Source organism: Astyanax mexicanus, chromosome 3 (assembly GCF_023375975.1).
Source record: "Astyanax mexicanus isolate ESR-SI-001 chromosome 3, AstMex3_surface, whole genome shotgun sequence".
Taxonomy (NCBI): domain Eukaryota; kingdom Metazoa; phylum Chordata; class Actinopteri; order Characiformes; family Acestrorhamphidae; genus Astyanax; species Astyanax mexicanus.
In genome coordinates, this window is record NC_064410.1 from 759,397 (window position 1) to 773,577 (window position 14,181).

The window sequence follows — 14,181 nt, forward strand, 5'->3', positions numbered from 1 at the left end:
TTTAGGCTTTTATATGTTTTCTGACTGTCCTGTAAATTATACACAAAGTCCAATAAACATTTACCTTGTGTTTCTTAAATATTAATATAAATTTGTCCAATATCGGGGTGTAATTCAGTGTGAAAAGTAGCCCTAATTCCACATTTAGCATCACAGGGTATTTGACTCATTGTTTTCCCCTAAACAATTGTTATCTATATTTTATTTATATAACTTGGTTGAAATACGTGATTGAAACACCTGAGTACCATGATTTAGGTGGGTGATAGAATTCTTCTCGCAATATAGACAATACAGGTGCATCTCAAAAAATCAGAATATCATTGAAAACTTTGCTCTATACTTTAATACTTCCTTTATTTCAGCAATTCAGTTCAATCTGCTGGTGTTGATCCACTGTGTTTTATTATCAAGTCTAAAGTCTTGTTTTGTTAAAGTCAGTTTTGTTTCCCCACAAAATCTTACAGCACTTCATATCTTACAGCTTCCCTCTGCTGACGATAACTTTCATGGAGATGCTGATTTCATTTTCCAGCAGGACTTGGCACACTGCTAAATGCACCAATCATTCTTGTATAATATTAACATTTTCTGAGACACTGCTTTTTTTGGGTTTTCATTGGCTTCAAGCCATAATTATCAACAATAAAAGAAAATAAACGTTTAAAATATATCACTCTGTGTTTAATACATCTATATAATATATGAGTTTCACATTTTGAACTGAATTACTGAAATAAAGTTACTTTTAATAATATTCTATTTCATTGAGACGCACCGGTATAGTGTACCCACGTTACGTGAGTACGCGCCTCCGTGCGCACGTGTGTGTCGTCACTTCCGTATCCTGCTCAGTCCGCGAAGAGCTCCGGCGGATGGGGGAGGTCTGATAGAGGCAGAGAACAGCAGCACAAATAAACACAAACTACACTGATTTCCTCTTACTGAAGGTAATATTCACGTTACTCATCTGTTTTACTGTACATTGTCCCTTTTAAATCTGTTTTTACTTACTTAAATCTTTACTTTTACTCTGTAAACGGGTTTAGATACCCAGACTAGTAGTAAGCAAACTACTTAGCTTAGCATAGCTGCCTGGAGTGTTCCAGAAATTTTAAGAAGCTGATATCTAAACTAAGCTAAACTCGGTTATCTAGCCTCTATTTAAAGTAGAGAATATAAAGTATAATCATGAATATACACTGTAACTGTGATTTATATTGAAAATAATTAATGCCTGATTAAAAAGCTAAAACACAACCGAGGAAAAAATGTAAATACAATCCACCAGCTGCATTATGCAGCTGTATTTACCAAAATTAAATGATCACTATTGCATTACATTTCACTGCTTTTCATCTCTTTATTAAAAATCAATACACAAAAAATTACATTTACAAAACCAAATACTGTTGCATTTAATCACTAATGTCAGGAAAACGAGCCGCAATTAAAAGTAGTTAGTCAGGAAACTCTAAAACACAGCTCACCGGAGTCACTAAATCATATTTCTTTTTCTTTTTATTCATCTAATTTTCTGTTTTTACCTTTTAGACTTTTAATTTGTTTTATTTATTTTATTAATTTTGTCTTTATATTTGTTGTTTTCCTTGTTTTACCTTTGGCCTTTAAGCTTTTTAATATCATTTATTTAATATATTTTATTATTCTAATCGTTTATCTCTTAATTTTATTGCTTTACATTTTAGCCTGTGCACTTATCCTTTTATTCAGTTTATTTGTATTTCTTCTTAATTAAATCTTATCTTGTTTTTCTAAAGCTTTTATAATTTCATTTTGATTTTGTTTGACGTTACTTATTTTAGGTCACATGATTAAATTCTTGCTTTTAATTTCTATTTAAATGTAAATTACCCTCAATCTGTTACTGCGTGAAAATAACGGTTAAATGATTCATAGTTAAAAGATCCGGTTACACCAATTTTAACTAAGCCCCCTAATTTTAGCCAACTCCACCCTCATGTGCAGTAGTGAGGGGTAGTTTGGAAAGGACAATGTGATGTATGGGTTTAGGGGTAGAAGTGAGAGCTGATTGGATTAAAAACTATTGATCTACAACATAACAGCACACATTCTGAACCATCATTCGTCTTTCTTGTGTTACTTTAGGGAAAATATTTTTTGAGCCAAGATGTCGTACATGCTTCCACATCTCCACAACGGCTGGCAAGTGGACCAGGCCATTCTGTCCGAGGAGGACCGTGTGCTCGTCATCCGATTTGGTCACGATTGGGACCCCACGTGCATGAAAATGGACGAGGTTTTGTACAGTATTGCTGAAAAGGTGACTACATGCTTGTTTATCTAAAATAATCATTACTTTGCTTTTGCTCCCAATTTTGCTTTTGTATCTTACTAAAAATGGGTAGATTTCTGTACTGTAGAATTTGTAATTTGTCTCATTCTGTCTTTTCTCCTGTGTAATCCCAGGTCAAAAATTTTGCCGTCATTTACCTGGTGGATATCACTGAAGTGCCAGACTTTAACAAGATGTACGAGTTGTATGACCCTTGTACGGTCATGTTCTTTTTCAGGTGAGTGTTTGCCATATGAGTCTGATCCTTTTAATTTATCAGTGTAAAACACTACACAGCTATTTAAAAATATCTCTCTAGTAATCTCTCTTCTTTTGTCTTCTCTTGATTGCATCCTTTTTTTTGAGACAATGTTGTGAATTTCAGAACACAAAGCTTAAAATGAGCTTAATCAGAGTGTATTAGCTGTAGTAATCCTTTTTAAATACATCATCAGGGTTTACATGAACCACACCACATATAAATGAAGGTTGAGGCTGTGTAAATTTTAGATTTTACCCACATGCATTTACACCTGATAGCCTTCAGTTAGTCAGAAGGCTAAGAAATAAAAGTGACACTGTGTAAACAGGATTATAGTGTGGTTCAAATGGTCGGACTAAATACATGAAAAGTATATATTATAAACTAGTGCTGTATTATATGAGGATAAATATTGTGGGGACGATAAAGTGTTTATCGTGCTATCCCTATCGTTTTTCTACAGTAATTTCATCGATTATTCATGCAAATTAGGGTTGGGCGGGTTTTCAAAGTGTTTCATACTGTCATACGTAGGCCAACAATAACAAAATTTTCAGGACGATATATTGTCCCAGAAATTATTGCGATAAACGATAATATCGTCATTTTAAAGCACCACTATAGATTTTATTTTTTGTTTCCTGCTTCTGGGCTCCCAAAGGTGCTTTAAGACAATGTGCCACACTAATAATATACTAGCATAATACTATTACACCATTTTACAGATAAACTAACTTTAAATTATTAAGTGCAGACATTGGGCTCCCAATATAAAAATATTTTAATATCCTAAATAAACAAATAAAGTACACCCACCCTGGGTTCTGAAAAAACTGCACTAAATATTAAACCCTTATTGTAAAAAATAAATTAACAACAAATAGATTAATGTAACATTTACATTAATTATTAAAAAAAAAAACTCTGAACACACGGGCACTTGCAGATTCCTTTTTCTGATCATATATGTATTTATGCAGTAAAACACACATTAGCTTTGTGCATATGATCAAAGACACACAGATAGCTCATCAGGCCAGAGCTTTAGCTAGAAATGTATTTTTTAATGTAACTGTCAGACAAATTCTGAGCAAGAAACACCAGCATGTTTACCGTGTGGGGCTTGAGGCAGGATCTCTCTGGGGGAACAATTTTTATATTCAGTATTCAGCTGGATGGTTGTGCTTTAAATAAGATCTCAGGTTAGTGGCTTTTGTTTCCACTGTTGTGAAACAAATAAACATACCGGCTGATTCGTGCTGATGGTTCTCCTCGCTCATTTGGCTTAAAGCCAAAATACTCCTGCAATACTCCCGCACCGGAGCCGCGGAATACAGTTTTAAAACACAGCCAATCCCGGACTAAACTTCCTCAAATGTTCTGTGAAGCTGTTTAGTTTTGAGAGTGCAATAATTTCACTAGAGCTGTCACGCTGCCGCGGCTCCTTCTGTTCTTAGATGTTGCGTCTCATATCGCTGGTAAAGCTTTATATTCTGTAAAATAAATATAATAAGTAAGCAATGAAATTATTTTGTCATTTTTTGAAGAATAACTGAAAATATACTCAAATGTGGTATTTCATGATTTAGATCGATATCGGCCAGCACTATTTTAAAGCCAGTTAAATGACATTTTTTACATTGCTGTAAAGGCCACATTATTATAATTAGGACTTAATTATGTTATTCCTCTTTATTACAGGAACAAACACATCATGATTGATCTTGGGACTGGTAACAACAACAAGATCAACTGGACCATGGAGGACAAACAGGAGATGATAGACATTGTTGAGACTGTTTACAGGGGCGCAAGGAAAGGAAGAGGTCTTGTGGTGTCTCCCAAAGACTATTCAACAAAATACAGATATTAATGTATTTTGGTCACTTTGTCACTTCTCAAGTCTATTCTGTGATGTTTCCCTTTTTTGGATACCTCTGTGGATCAGTTTGTGGATGTTTTTTTTTTTTTTTTGGCCATGCGGATATTGACGTGGCCTTGTCCTTTAGTATTGTTTGTTTTGTGTTCTTGATGTTTGCCTACTTGTTGTGAATAAATATTTGTAAGAAAAATGTTGACTTAAGGTAATGTGAATTTAAAGGGAATTTATGCTGCTGCTTTTTGATGGGTGAAGTGTTTATTTAGCTTTAAATTATATAATATTCCAATTATATAGTAAATCATATGAGCACATTTATTAACTGACCTACTACAATTGGGCAATCTGTCTTTAGTCTAACAAACTTTGTTGTAAGCTTCTCCAAGTATATATATATATATATATATATGTATGACAAAGGATGTCACGATTCTCTAAATCCTTGATTCGATTTAATTTCCGATTTTAGGGTCAAGATTCGTTTCGATTCTCGTTTTTTTTTTTTTTTTTTTTTTTACAGCAGAGGCCTATGCCAGTTTTAGATTAGTCTATGGTCAGTCATTGGTTTGATTCATCAAATTTACAATATCTTGTTTCAAAAGGTGGGCTTGATATAAGTGATGCAAAGTGATACAAGTGATCTGTAATACACCACATTAGGCACTAATGGTCAAATTTAAATCATTAAATTAAGATATATATGTAATGCCATCTAGTGGCTTTTTTTGGTAGCAGAAGTGTGCACTATTAATACAGCGGTTGTGCAACAAAATATCAGTCATGTACAAAATAGAACAATTAGTCTTAAACTGAACTCTATCCTACTATAATATTTTTCTTCAACAAAGATATATTAACTTTGAGAGGAAGATGCTCCTTAAGGTACCAAAACTATTAACATATTTGAGGCTAGACAAAACAACTGTTATTTTTATATTTTCAAGTTTTTCTTTAAGAAGATGAGAATGTTCACATTCTCTGGAGAAAGAGCTGCTCTTCGAGCAGTCACAATGTCCGCGGCGTCGCTACAGTGCGCTGCACCGTTTGCCTAGCTTAGAGGGAGGGATCGTAGATCATCTTTTTGACTTTGATGCTCGAGACCATGGCGATTTCAATCGATTTCGATAATCAAAATTGTGACACCCCTAATATATATAAATATATATTTTTTTCAGCCATCAATACTCGCATCTTTACAAATGCAGATTTTCTATACAGAACTATACAATTACAGGATACTAGTGAAACGCTTATGAAAGTGACCAACAGTTAGTATTATTGTAAGTTAGTACTATGATGAGTATTTTGATTGTTTCTGGTTAATACAGTATTTTATCCTACTGAGAATCTCAGAGTCAGGATTAAAACAGAGGAAAACAATAGAGCCGATCAGTGAACTAACAGTGTTCACTAGCTCGTTTATCTATTAACAGTAGTGCAGAAACTAGTGAACTGTTGGTTGATAAAGCAGATTTTGTGGCATTCCACTGGGTTCTACTGTAGGACCAATGAAACTTTATAATGTTAATGATAAAACTGTATTTTGAGAGTGAAGGACTGAAGTGTATTTTAAACACAGGTTCTAACGTAAAAAATAAATACAAAACAAAGAAAAAAAACCCACAATAACTAATTTAGTGTACCAACTAATATTAACTAATATTTGAGAACCACAGTTTGAGAAATACTGCAATAAAGCAAGTGACACAGATTCTATGAAGAACTTCACAAGGATTTAATAGCATAGTTTATTGAGCATCAGCAACCTTCAGTGAGGACAGATCATCTAAAAACGAAAAGTCACGGGATTGGAACGAACCAACTAATGGAGGTTGTGGCTTTTGCACATCAGCAGCAGTTGATGGAGACTAGAAGAGAAAATGAGGGGAAAAAAATTAAGAATAAGATTTACATCACTGACGAGAGAGAGAGAGAGAGAGAGAGAGAGAGAGAGAGAGAGAGAGAGAGAGAGAGACAAAATACTGAAACATACCTTCACATCAAAACATGTCTCTCTACAGGGAGTCTCAGAGGGCATGCAGACTTCAGTAGAGCACATGAAGTAGATCTGTTGAAAGTAAAGGGAGAGAGGAAGTTAATATTCTATTCTACATGAAAACAAAAATGTATAAAGGCAAAAATCATTTCAAAATGTCATTTAAAAATGTACCGCACCTCCTCGTTGAGATAATTATTGGTGCACTGGTCCATGAACTGGAAGGCTTTTACTTCAAAACGACGCTTGTGGCGATTCTGCGGCAGGTCGGCCATGTGGAGAATGGATATGTTGTCAGCATCCAGAGGGTTGGGGCAACTGCAGAACAGAACAGAGTAGAGAGGATTAAATACATAAACTTAATGACCTTTAGTCCTTAACATCAATGCACCAGCTGATCATGAGCTAGATTATTTTTATCTTGCATATTTTTTCTTAGCTTTTTCTGGTATATAGGATCCATGTTTCTTTTCATCCATACATTATTCCCATTGCTACTGGTGACAGCACAACCCCAAAGGCATGATACATCCGCCCCCATGCTTCACAGTTGGCAAGGTGTTGATTTCATGAATGAGTTCCTAAATACAATAGCCTTGTCTACTTTAAATGTAGTTTTAAAAATGTTGGGATAATGTTGGCCATAAGATTTTTTTTCTTACTCACTTTCTCACTTTTTTTAAGAAGGTTGTTTATCAAATGTTATTACAGTTTTGATTAGTCTCTCATACCAGTTTACAAGCAGTTCTCTCCAAACATTCTCAGACTTTCAGATTCCCTCGCAACTTCCACAGTTCCCCTGAACTTCTAATTATCATACTCCACTGACAATTTCCTTATATTTATATAGCTATGCTTTGCTACAGGTAGATATACCTCTAATTAGATGCTTATGGACATGCGTATGCATGTTTTTTTTTGTTTGTTGGATGCCCAGGGTGTGATTGTATGTTCTGTCCTCTTCCTGTCAAGTTCCTCCCTCCTGCATTTTTGTTATTTATATTGTACATTTACTAAAAACTCAAAGCACTTAACACAAAACTAGGCATAAACAGAAGGGACAATTTTGCTCTCTCTCGTCTCCGGCAACTGATGGCAAGCTGCGTGACCGGGATTCGAACCAGCAATCTCCTAATCAGTGGCAGCACCTTAGATCAATAGACCAATCGGAGCCCTCCAGTAATACTCCAGTTGATAAAGCTTGAGTTTCCTACCCCTCATAGACCAGAACCAAGGCGCTCTTGGCAGAACGAGGGTAAGCGATGCAGTAGTGCACCAGCAGAGTGGCTTCAGGCTTCAGGGATTTTAATCGCACTTCCAGGTAGACTGGTTTCCCCAGGAGAACTCTCAGGGGCTGGTGATCATGAGGGAGGAATGTGGAGAAGGTTTTGTCTAAAAAGAATAAAAAATAATTAAAAATAAGACTCCAATACAACACAAGTTCAGGGGAATAAACAGCAACACATTACATACTGGGCGTCTGTCTTTAAATATCTAATTAAAAATCTCTAATTTAGCTCTGTGACAGGTGAAAGCTCTGCAGCACACAAATGATGGTAATGTATTTTTTTTTTTTACACAACATACCTTCTGCAATCCTGAGCTCAACTCCAAATAGTCCCTTGGCTCTCACCAAGTCTGGCACGTTGGTACTCATCACCATGTATTTCGCAGTGGTCCAGCCAGTTGCCGGCTGACCTGGATCATGATGACTAATTTCTGAGTAGCGGCACTCAACAATCACTCTTTAAAAAAAAAAAAAAAAAAAAAAAAAAAAAAAAAAAAAAAATTACATATCAATATAAATAAATATATAAGCAAATATTTAATAGAACACACTACTGCACAAAATACAAATAAATGTTTAATTATTGCAAACAATATATGGCATACCACAGATATTTAAAAAAAACTAGCAGATTTGTAACAGAAGTAAATAATCCAAAATCATGATTATTCTAATAATAATAATAATAATAATAATAATAATAATAATGCACTCCAAATATCTCCATATATCCAGGTTTAAGTAAAGTAAATAATACGGACAGATATAATCTGTCTCTAGTAGATATACAATAGGAAGTGAGAATATTTTGATTTTTTCTTTAACTAAAAACATTGTGCAGCTATCTATTGTAAAGGCCCATACCTATCCAACCAAATATTGCACATACTGCATAAGTAAGAATTAAAAATTAAACTTCTGGACTAAAACTAGAGTATACAAAAATCAACAAAAAACAGAAACTCACTCACCTGACTGGATGATCCCTGGTGATAATGCCATACTGGAAGTTTAGTGTTCTGATGGGCATCTGCACCTCCACCATGTAAATGGTGGTTTTCCCGATACGCTGATACAAATACATTTAAAAATCCATTCAATTTAAACATTACATTAAAACCAAAGTAACATTTTTTCCACATTTTAAATTGGAATAAATTAGATGCACATTAAAGTGTAACTAAAGTGACTGAAAGAAAATAAACCAATGTGACCCAAAAAAAAAAAAAAAAAAAAGTTACTAAATCTTACGTAAGTACGAGTTCCACATTCAGTTATTAAGAAGTTGAAGACAGCGATGTCTTTGTTGACGAAGGCAGGTTTACATTCACCATGCCCCACGACAGTCAGACTGGCAGGGTTCAGCGGGGGCTCCATGATGTTGGCAGGAATGGCAAATACAAACTTGCCATTAGATAAACAGCCTGAAACATAAAGCACATATACAGCTCTGGAAAAAAATAAGAGACCACTTAAATTGTGAGATTCTTTGATTTTACCAAATTGAAAACCTCTAGAACAAACGATCAAGAGAAAGATGGATGGTCACAAGCAATCAAACCAAACTGCTTAAATGTTAGCACCAGTAGTAGAGCAGCATACAGTTATCCAAAAGCAGTGTGTAAGACTGGTGGAGGAGAACATGTCAAGATGCATACAAAAAACTGATTAAAAATCAGGGTTATTCCACCAAATATTGATTTCTGAACTCTTAAAACTGAATGAATACGAACTTGTTTGCAACTTTATTTTTCGGCAAATAAATGCTCTACATGACTTTTTATTTGGAATTTGGGAGAAATGTTATCCGTAGTTTATAGAATAAAAAAAACACATTGTTTATTTTACTGAAACAAACGTATAAATAGAAAAATCAGAGAAACTGATTCAGAAACTGAAGTGTTGTCTTCGTTTTTCCAGAGCTGTATTTCTATGGTTTGGATAGTGGCATGCAAACAAGTGTGCAATAAAGTAAGAAAGTACAATACTATAAAAGGGCAATAATAAAATGCATATCCAGTTGAATCTACATCTGGTTTGTGGAAAATTAAGACATTACAGCATCTCACCCTGTTGTTGGAGCGGCCAGGGGATAGCGGATGAAGATACAGTCGCAGAGGAGGGGAGCAGCGGTTCTCCAGGGGTAGGAGGCGGGGAGACGCCGGGCCGGTGGGGCGGGGAGACGCCGGGCCCGAGGGGCGGGGAGACGCCGGGCCCGAGGGGCGGGGAGACGCCGGGCCCGAGGGGCGGGGAGACGCCGGGCCCGAGGGGCGGGGAGACGCCGGGCCCGAGGGGCCCGAGGGGCGGGGAGACGCCGGGCCCGAGGGGCGGGGAGACGCCGGGCCCGAGGGGCGGGGAGACGCCGGGCCCGAGGGGCGGGGAGACGCCGGGCCCGAGGGGCGGGGAGACGCCGGGCCCGAGGGGCGGGGAGACGCCGGGCCCGAGGGGCGGGGAGACGCCGGGCCCGAGGGGCGGGGAGACGCCGGGCCCGAGGGACGGGGAGACGCCGGGCCCGAGGGGCGGGGAGACGCCGGGCCCGAGGGGCGGGGAGACGCCGGGCACGGCGGGCCCGAGGGGCGGGGAGACGCCGGGCCCGAGGGGCGGGGAGACGCCGGGCCCGAGGGGCGGGGAGACGCCGGGCCCGAGGGGCGGGGAGACGCCGGGCCCGAGGGGCGGGGAGACGCCGGGCCCGAGGGGCGGGGAGACGCCGGGCCCGAGGGGCGGGGAGACGCCGGGCCCGAGGGGCGGGGAGACGCCGGGCCCGAGGGGCGGGGAGACGCCGGGCCCGGGGGGCGGGGAGACGCCGGGCCCGGGGGGCGGGGAGACGCCGGGCACGCCGGACCCGAGGGGCGGGGAGACGCCGGGCACGCCGGACCCGAGGGGCGGGGAGACGCCGGGCCCGAGGGGCGGGGAGAAGTCGGGCCCGAGGGGCGGGGAGAAGCCGGGCCCGAGGGGCGGGGAGAAGCCGGGCCCGAGGGGCGGGGAGACGCCGGGCACGGCGGGCCCGAGGGGCGGGGAGACGCCGGGCCCGAGGGGCGGGGAGACGCCGGGCCCGGGGGGCGGGGAGACGCCGGGCACGCCGGACCCGAGGGGCGGGGAGACGCCGGGCACGCCGGACCCGAGGGGCGGGGAGACGCCGGGCCCGAGGGGCGGGGAGAAGTCGGGCCCGAGGGGCGGGGAGAAGCCGGGCCCGAGGGGCGGGGAGACGCCGGGCCCGAGGGGCGGGGAGAAGCCGGGCCCGAGGGGCGGGGAGAAGCCGGGCCCGAGGGGCGGGGAGAAGCCGGGCCCGAGGGGCGGGGAGAAGCCGGGCCCGAGGGGCGGGGAGAAGTCGGGCCCGAGGGGCGGGGAGAAGTCGGGCCCGAGGGGCGGGGAGACGCCGGGCCCGAGGGGCGGGGAGAAGTCGGGCCCGAGGGGCGGGGAGAAGTCGGGCCCGAGGGGCGGGGAGAAGTCGGGCCCGAGGGGCGGGGAGAAGTCGGGCCGGTGGGGCGGGGAGACGCCGGGCCGGTGGGGCGGGGAGACGCCGGGCCGGTGGGGCGGGGAGACGCCGGGCCGGTGGGGCGGGGAGACGCCGGGCCGGTGGGGCGGGGAGACGCCGGGCCGGTGGGGCGGGGAGACGCCGGGCCGGTGGGGCGGGGAGACGCCAGGAAAAATAACCCCAGGATCTTGTGGTCCTGGTGTAGGAGAGATCGGTGAGGGCGGCTGAGAGGAGCTCACTCTACAGGACGCTGTGGCAATCTCAGTCTGTCCCACACGGTTCTGATACACAATCCTCAGAGTACATGTGACATCCTGCAAAAAGGCCATAAAACAAAAACAGGAAATCATTTAAGAAAAAAGAAAAAAAAAAAAAAACTGAGACCAATAATAAATAAATGTAAGTAAATAAATAAGTAAGTAAGTAAATAAATAATCACTTTACTGCAGTATCAATATTTTAAAAATCATTCAACTAGCAACAAACTGCTAGTTATTTCTATTCATATTTGTTAATGAATCTATGTTACGTTGTACAGCCATCTCTAAATTAGTGTTATAATATGTGGGTACAAAATAGAGGGGCTGCAAGATACTGGACAAAAAGAGTCAAGATTTTGTTATTATGCAATATACAGCACTGGAAAAAAATGCCAAGATGCATGAAAACTTGGGTTATACATGAAAACCAGGGTTATTCCACCAAATATTGATTTCTAAACTCTTAAAACTTTAAATATTTGAATATGAACTTGTTTTCTTTGCATTATTTGAGGTCTGAAAGTACAAAATATTTTTAATATTTCAGCCATTTCTTATTTTCAGTAAATAAAATACAGAGAAATAGTTTGTAGTTTATAGAATAAAACAATGTTCATTTTACTCAAACAAACCTATAAATAGCAAAATCAGAGAAACTGATTCAGAAACTGAAGTCCTCTCATAAATCAGAGAACCTTGGCTAGCAAAATCCTGCAAGATTTCACAGGATTAAACTAACTACAGTGTACATATTATAAAACTAGCCCAATTATCCTGTTTTTAGTGCCGCACCTGAACTTCACAGCAAGTGTATCTGATATGAACAATGTTCCGTCCATGATTTCTAGTAAGAGAATAGCCGCAGGTCTCCGGGACCTCCTGCAGAGGAGTCATTCCTACAGAACAACAAAAACGAACAAGAACAGTATGTTAAAGAGCTTGTCAAAATGAAATATCAGCTTTTGGAAGAACATTTAGATGTGTAAATGAGTTATGAATTTCTTATGGTAGACAAACACCAGCAGATGACATCAAATCATTAGTAAATTTTACAGAGTCTGGAGGAAGAGTGGAGAGACTCACAGTCCAAACTGCTCGAGGGCTAGTGTGAAGTTTCCACCAATCAGTGACTGTTTGGAGAGTCATGTCTGTCATCTGCTGGTGTTGATCCACTGTGTTTTATCATCAAGTCTAAAGTCAGTGCAGTTTTGTTTTCCCACACCTTAGCTTCCCTCTGCTGAGGACTTATGGAGATGCAGATTTCATTTTCCAGCAGGACTTGACACACTGCCCAAACTGGCACAGTTACTAACTGGTCTTGTATAATACTCAAATTTTCTGACGCTGATTTTTGTGTTTTTGTTGGCTGTCAGCCATTATCAATAACAATTAAAGAAATAAACGCTTAAAGGGACATTCTATGATTTTGGTACATTTCCAGTCCCACCCCTTAAAATTTCCTTAGATTTTATTCAAAAAACTTTTGGACCACCTCAAAAAATGGCCGTTTTCTCTTGTCCCACTCTTTGGGTGACCAACTCCTTTGGCAAATTTAACTGTTAAAATAAGCTCTAAATAAATGACTTCCTCTTGTATATTGTTGATATGCACTTCCTTTACTTATGAAAACAACTTCTTTGGTCTACATTGTTTTGCATGTTACAGTTTTTATGCTATTAAATTGTGTCCCACAACATGCGCTCAACCCTGTTACCATAAGGAATTTTACCTGGAAGAGAATAAATAAAAATATTGGTCTACTGGCACAAAGGAAGTTACATCACAAGGACATTTTCTGCCCACATGGCAAGACCAAGAGTAAGTGCTGTAACAATTTATTTTCACAAGTTTTATTTTTTCCAAATATGTTTGTCCAAGTTGTGTGAGTCACTCAGTGAATGCAACCCTGTTACACATATTGTAAGACTATTAATGAGTAGAGTCAAAATTTACTTTGTATACTTATATAACCATGTTTGTCCTTGATCTTGTATACACAGCTAAATTTTACAGTTTTTATACTTATATCACTTCTGAAAATGATATATATATATATATGAAACATTTTCAGAAGTGACCACCCCTGAAATGTACCAAAATGCTGGAATGTCCCTAAAATAATTAGAGTTTCACATTTTGAACTGAATTACTGAAATAAAGAAACTTTTCAATGATATTCTATTTTTTTATGTACCTGTAGAATCACTATGGTTTCAGTGTGTAAGGAACAATGTACTTACCAAACACCTTCACCTGAGAGAGCGCACCTGAGGGCAGAACTACAGCCATGGCATTTCTCCTACAGAAAACTAAATACTGGGGTATTGCAGGATTTTCTACAAGCCCATCCTCCAGCACTGAGGGAGCTTCAGGTTCACCAGGTGGAGGTGATGAGATACTGCTGCCCACGCTTTCACAGGAATACCACTCATATTCACCAGTGTTTGGATCTAGAGCGACTTGTAAATCCTCCTGGGTTGAATACTGAATAAAACCCAGCTGAATGCAGCAGAGAAACACTCTCAGAACCGCTCTACACCTCAACAAAGCCATGCTCTGGCCTCCCTCGTTCTCCGAGCGACATTCACACACCTTCACACACCTGCACAGAACCCGGATGAAAGTCGCCGGTGATTGATTACACCTGGAGCCTCGATTATATACTCTGCGTATGCAAATCATCTAGTGATGTCAAACTCGAAGC

At 40.6% G+C, this 14,181-nt stretch overlaps 2 protein-coding genes across 2 annotated transcripts; one reads left to right on the plus strand and one right to left on the minus strand.

Annotated features, from left to right (window-relative positions):
- Positions 1-815: 815 nt before the first annotated feature.
- Positions 816-4,651, plus strand: txnl4a (thioredoxin-like 4A). Its single transcript, XM_022667359.2, has 4 exons — positions 816-950; positions 2,131-2,305; positions 2,452-2,555; positions 4,281-4,651. The coding sequence occupies exons 2-4, from the start codon at positions 2,153-2,155 to the stop codon at positions 4,450-4,452; spliced, it is 429 nt and encodes a 142-aa protein (XP_022523080.1). The 5' UTR covers positions 816-950; positions 2,131-2,152; the 3' UTR covers positions 4,453-4,651.
- A 1,518-nt stretch (positions 4,652-6,169) lies between these two features.
- LOC103035436 (basic proline-rich protein) lies at positions 6,170-14,141 on the minus strand. Its single transcript, XM_049476028.1, has 10 exons — positions 13,718-14,141; positions 12,270-12,373; positions 9,812-11,531; positions 8,994-9,166; positions 8,714-8,811; positions 8,042-8,199; positions 7,669-7,846; positions 6,634-6,772; positions 6,452-6,526; positions 6,170-6,326 (listed from the first exon to the last, which is right to left on the minus strand). The coding sequence occupies exons 1-10, from the start codon at positions 14,028-14,030 to the stop codon at positions 6,207-6,209; spliced, it is 3,078 nt and encodes a 1,025-aa protein (XP_049331985.1). The 5' UTR covers positions 14,031-14,141; the 3' UTR covers positions 6,170-6,206.
- Positions 14,142-14,181: the final 40 nt, after the last annotated feature.

Bases quoted from the DNA above. Each gene is read 5' to 3' on its own strand.
- LOC103035436 (XM_049476028.1), bottom strand. From the start codon at position 14,030: ATGGCTTTGTTGAGGTGTAGAGCGGTTCTGAGAGTGTTTCTCTGCTGC. The intron at 11,532-12,269 runs GTGCGGCACTAA...GCCTTTTTGCAG, and splicing joins ACACTTGCTGTGAAGTTCAG to GATGTCACATGTACTCTGAG. The intron at 7,847-8,041 runs GTATGTTGTGTA...TATTCTTTTTAG, and splicing joins TGAGCTCAGGATTGCAGAAG to ACAAAACCTTCTCCACATTC.
- txnl4a (XM_022667359.2), top strand. From the start codon at position 2,153: ATGTCGTACATGCTTCCACATCTCCACAACGGCTGGCAAGTGGACCAG. The intron at 2,306-2,451 runs GTGACTACATGC...GTGTAATCCCAG, and splicing joins TGTACAGTATTGCTGAAAAG to GTCAAAAATTTTGCCGTCAT. The intron at 2,556-4,280 runs GTGAGTGTTTGC...TCTTTATTACAG, and splicing joins ACGGTCATGTTCTTTTTCAG to GAACAAACACATCATGATTG.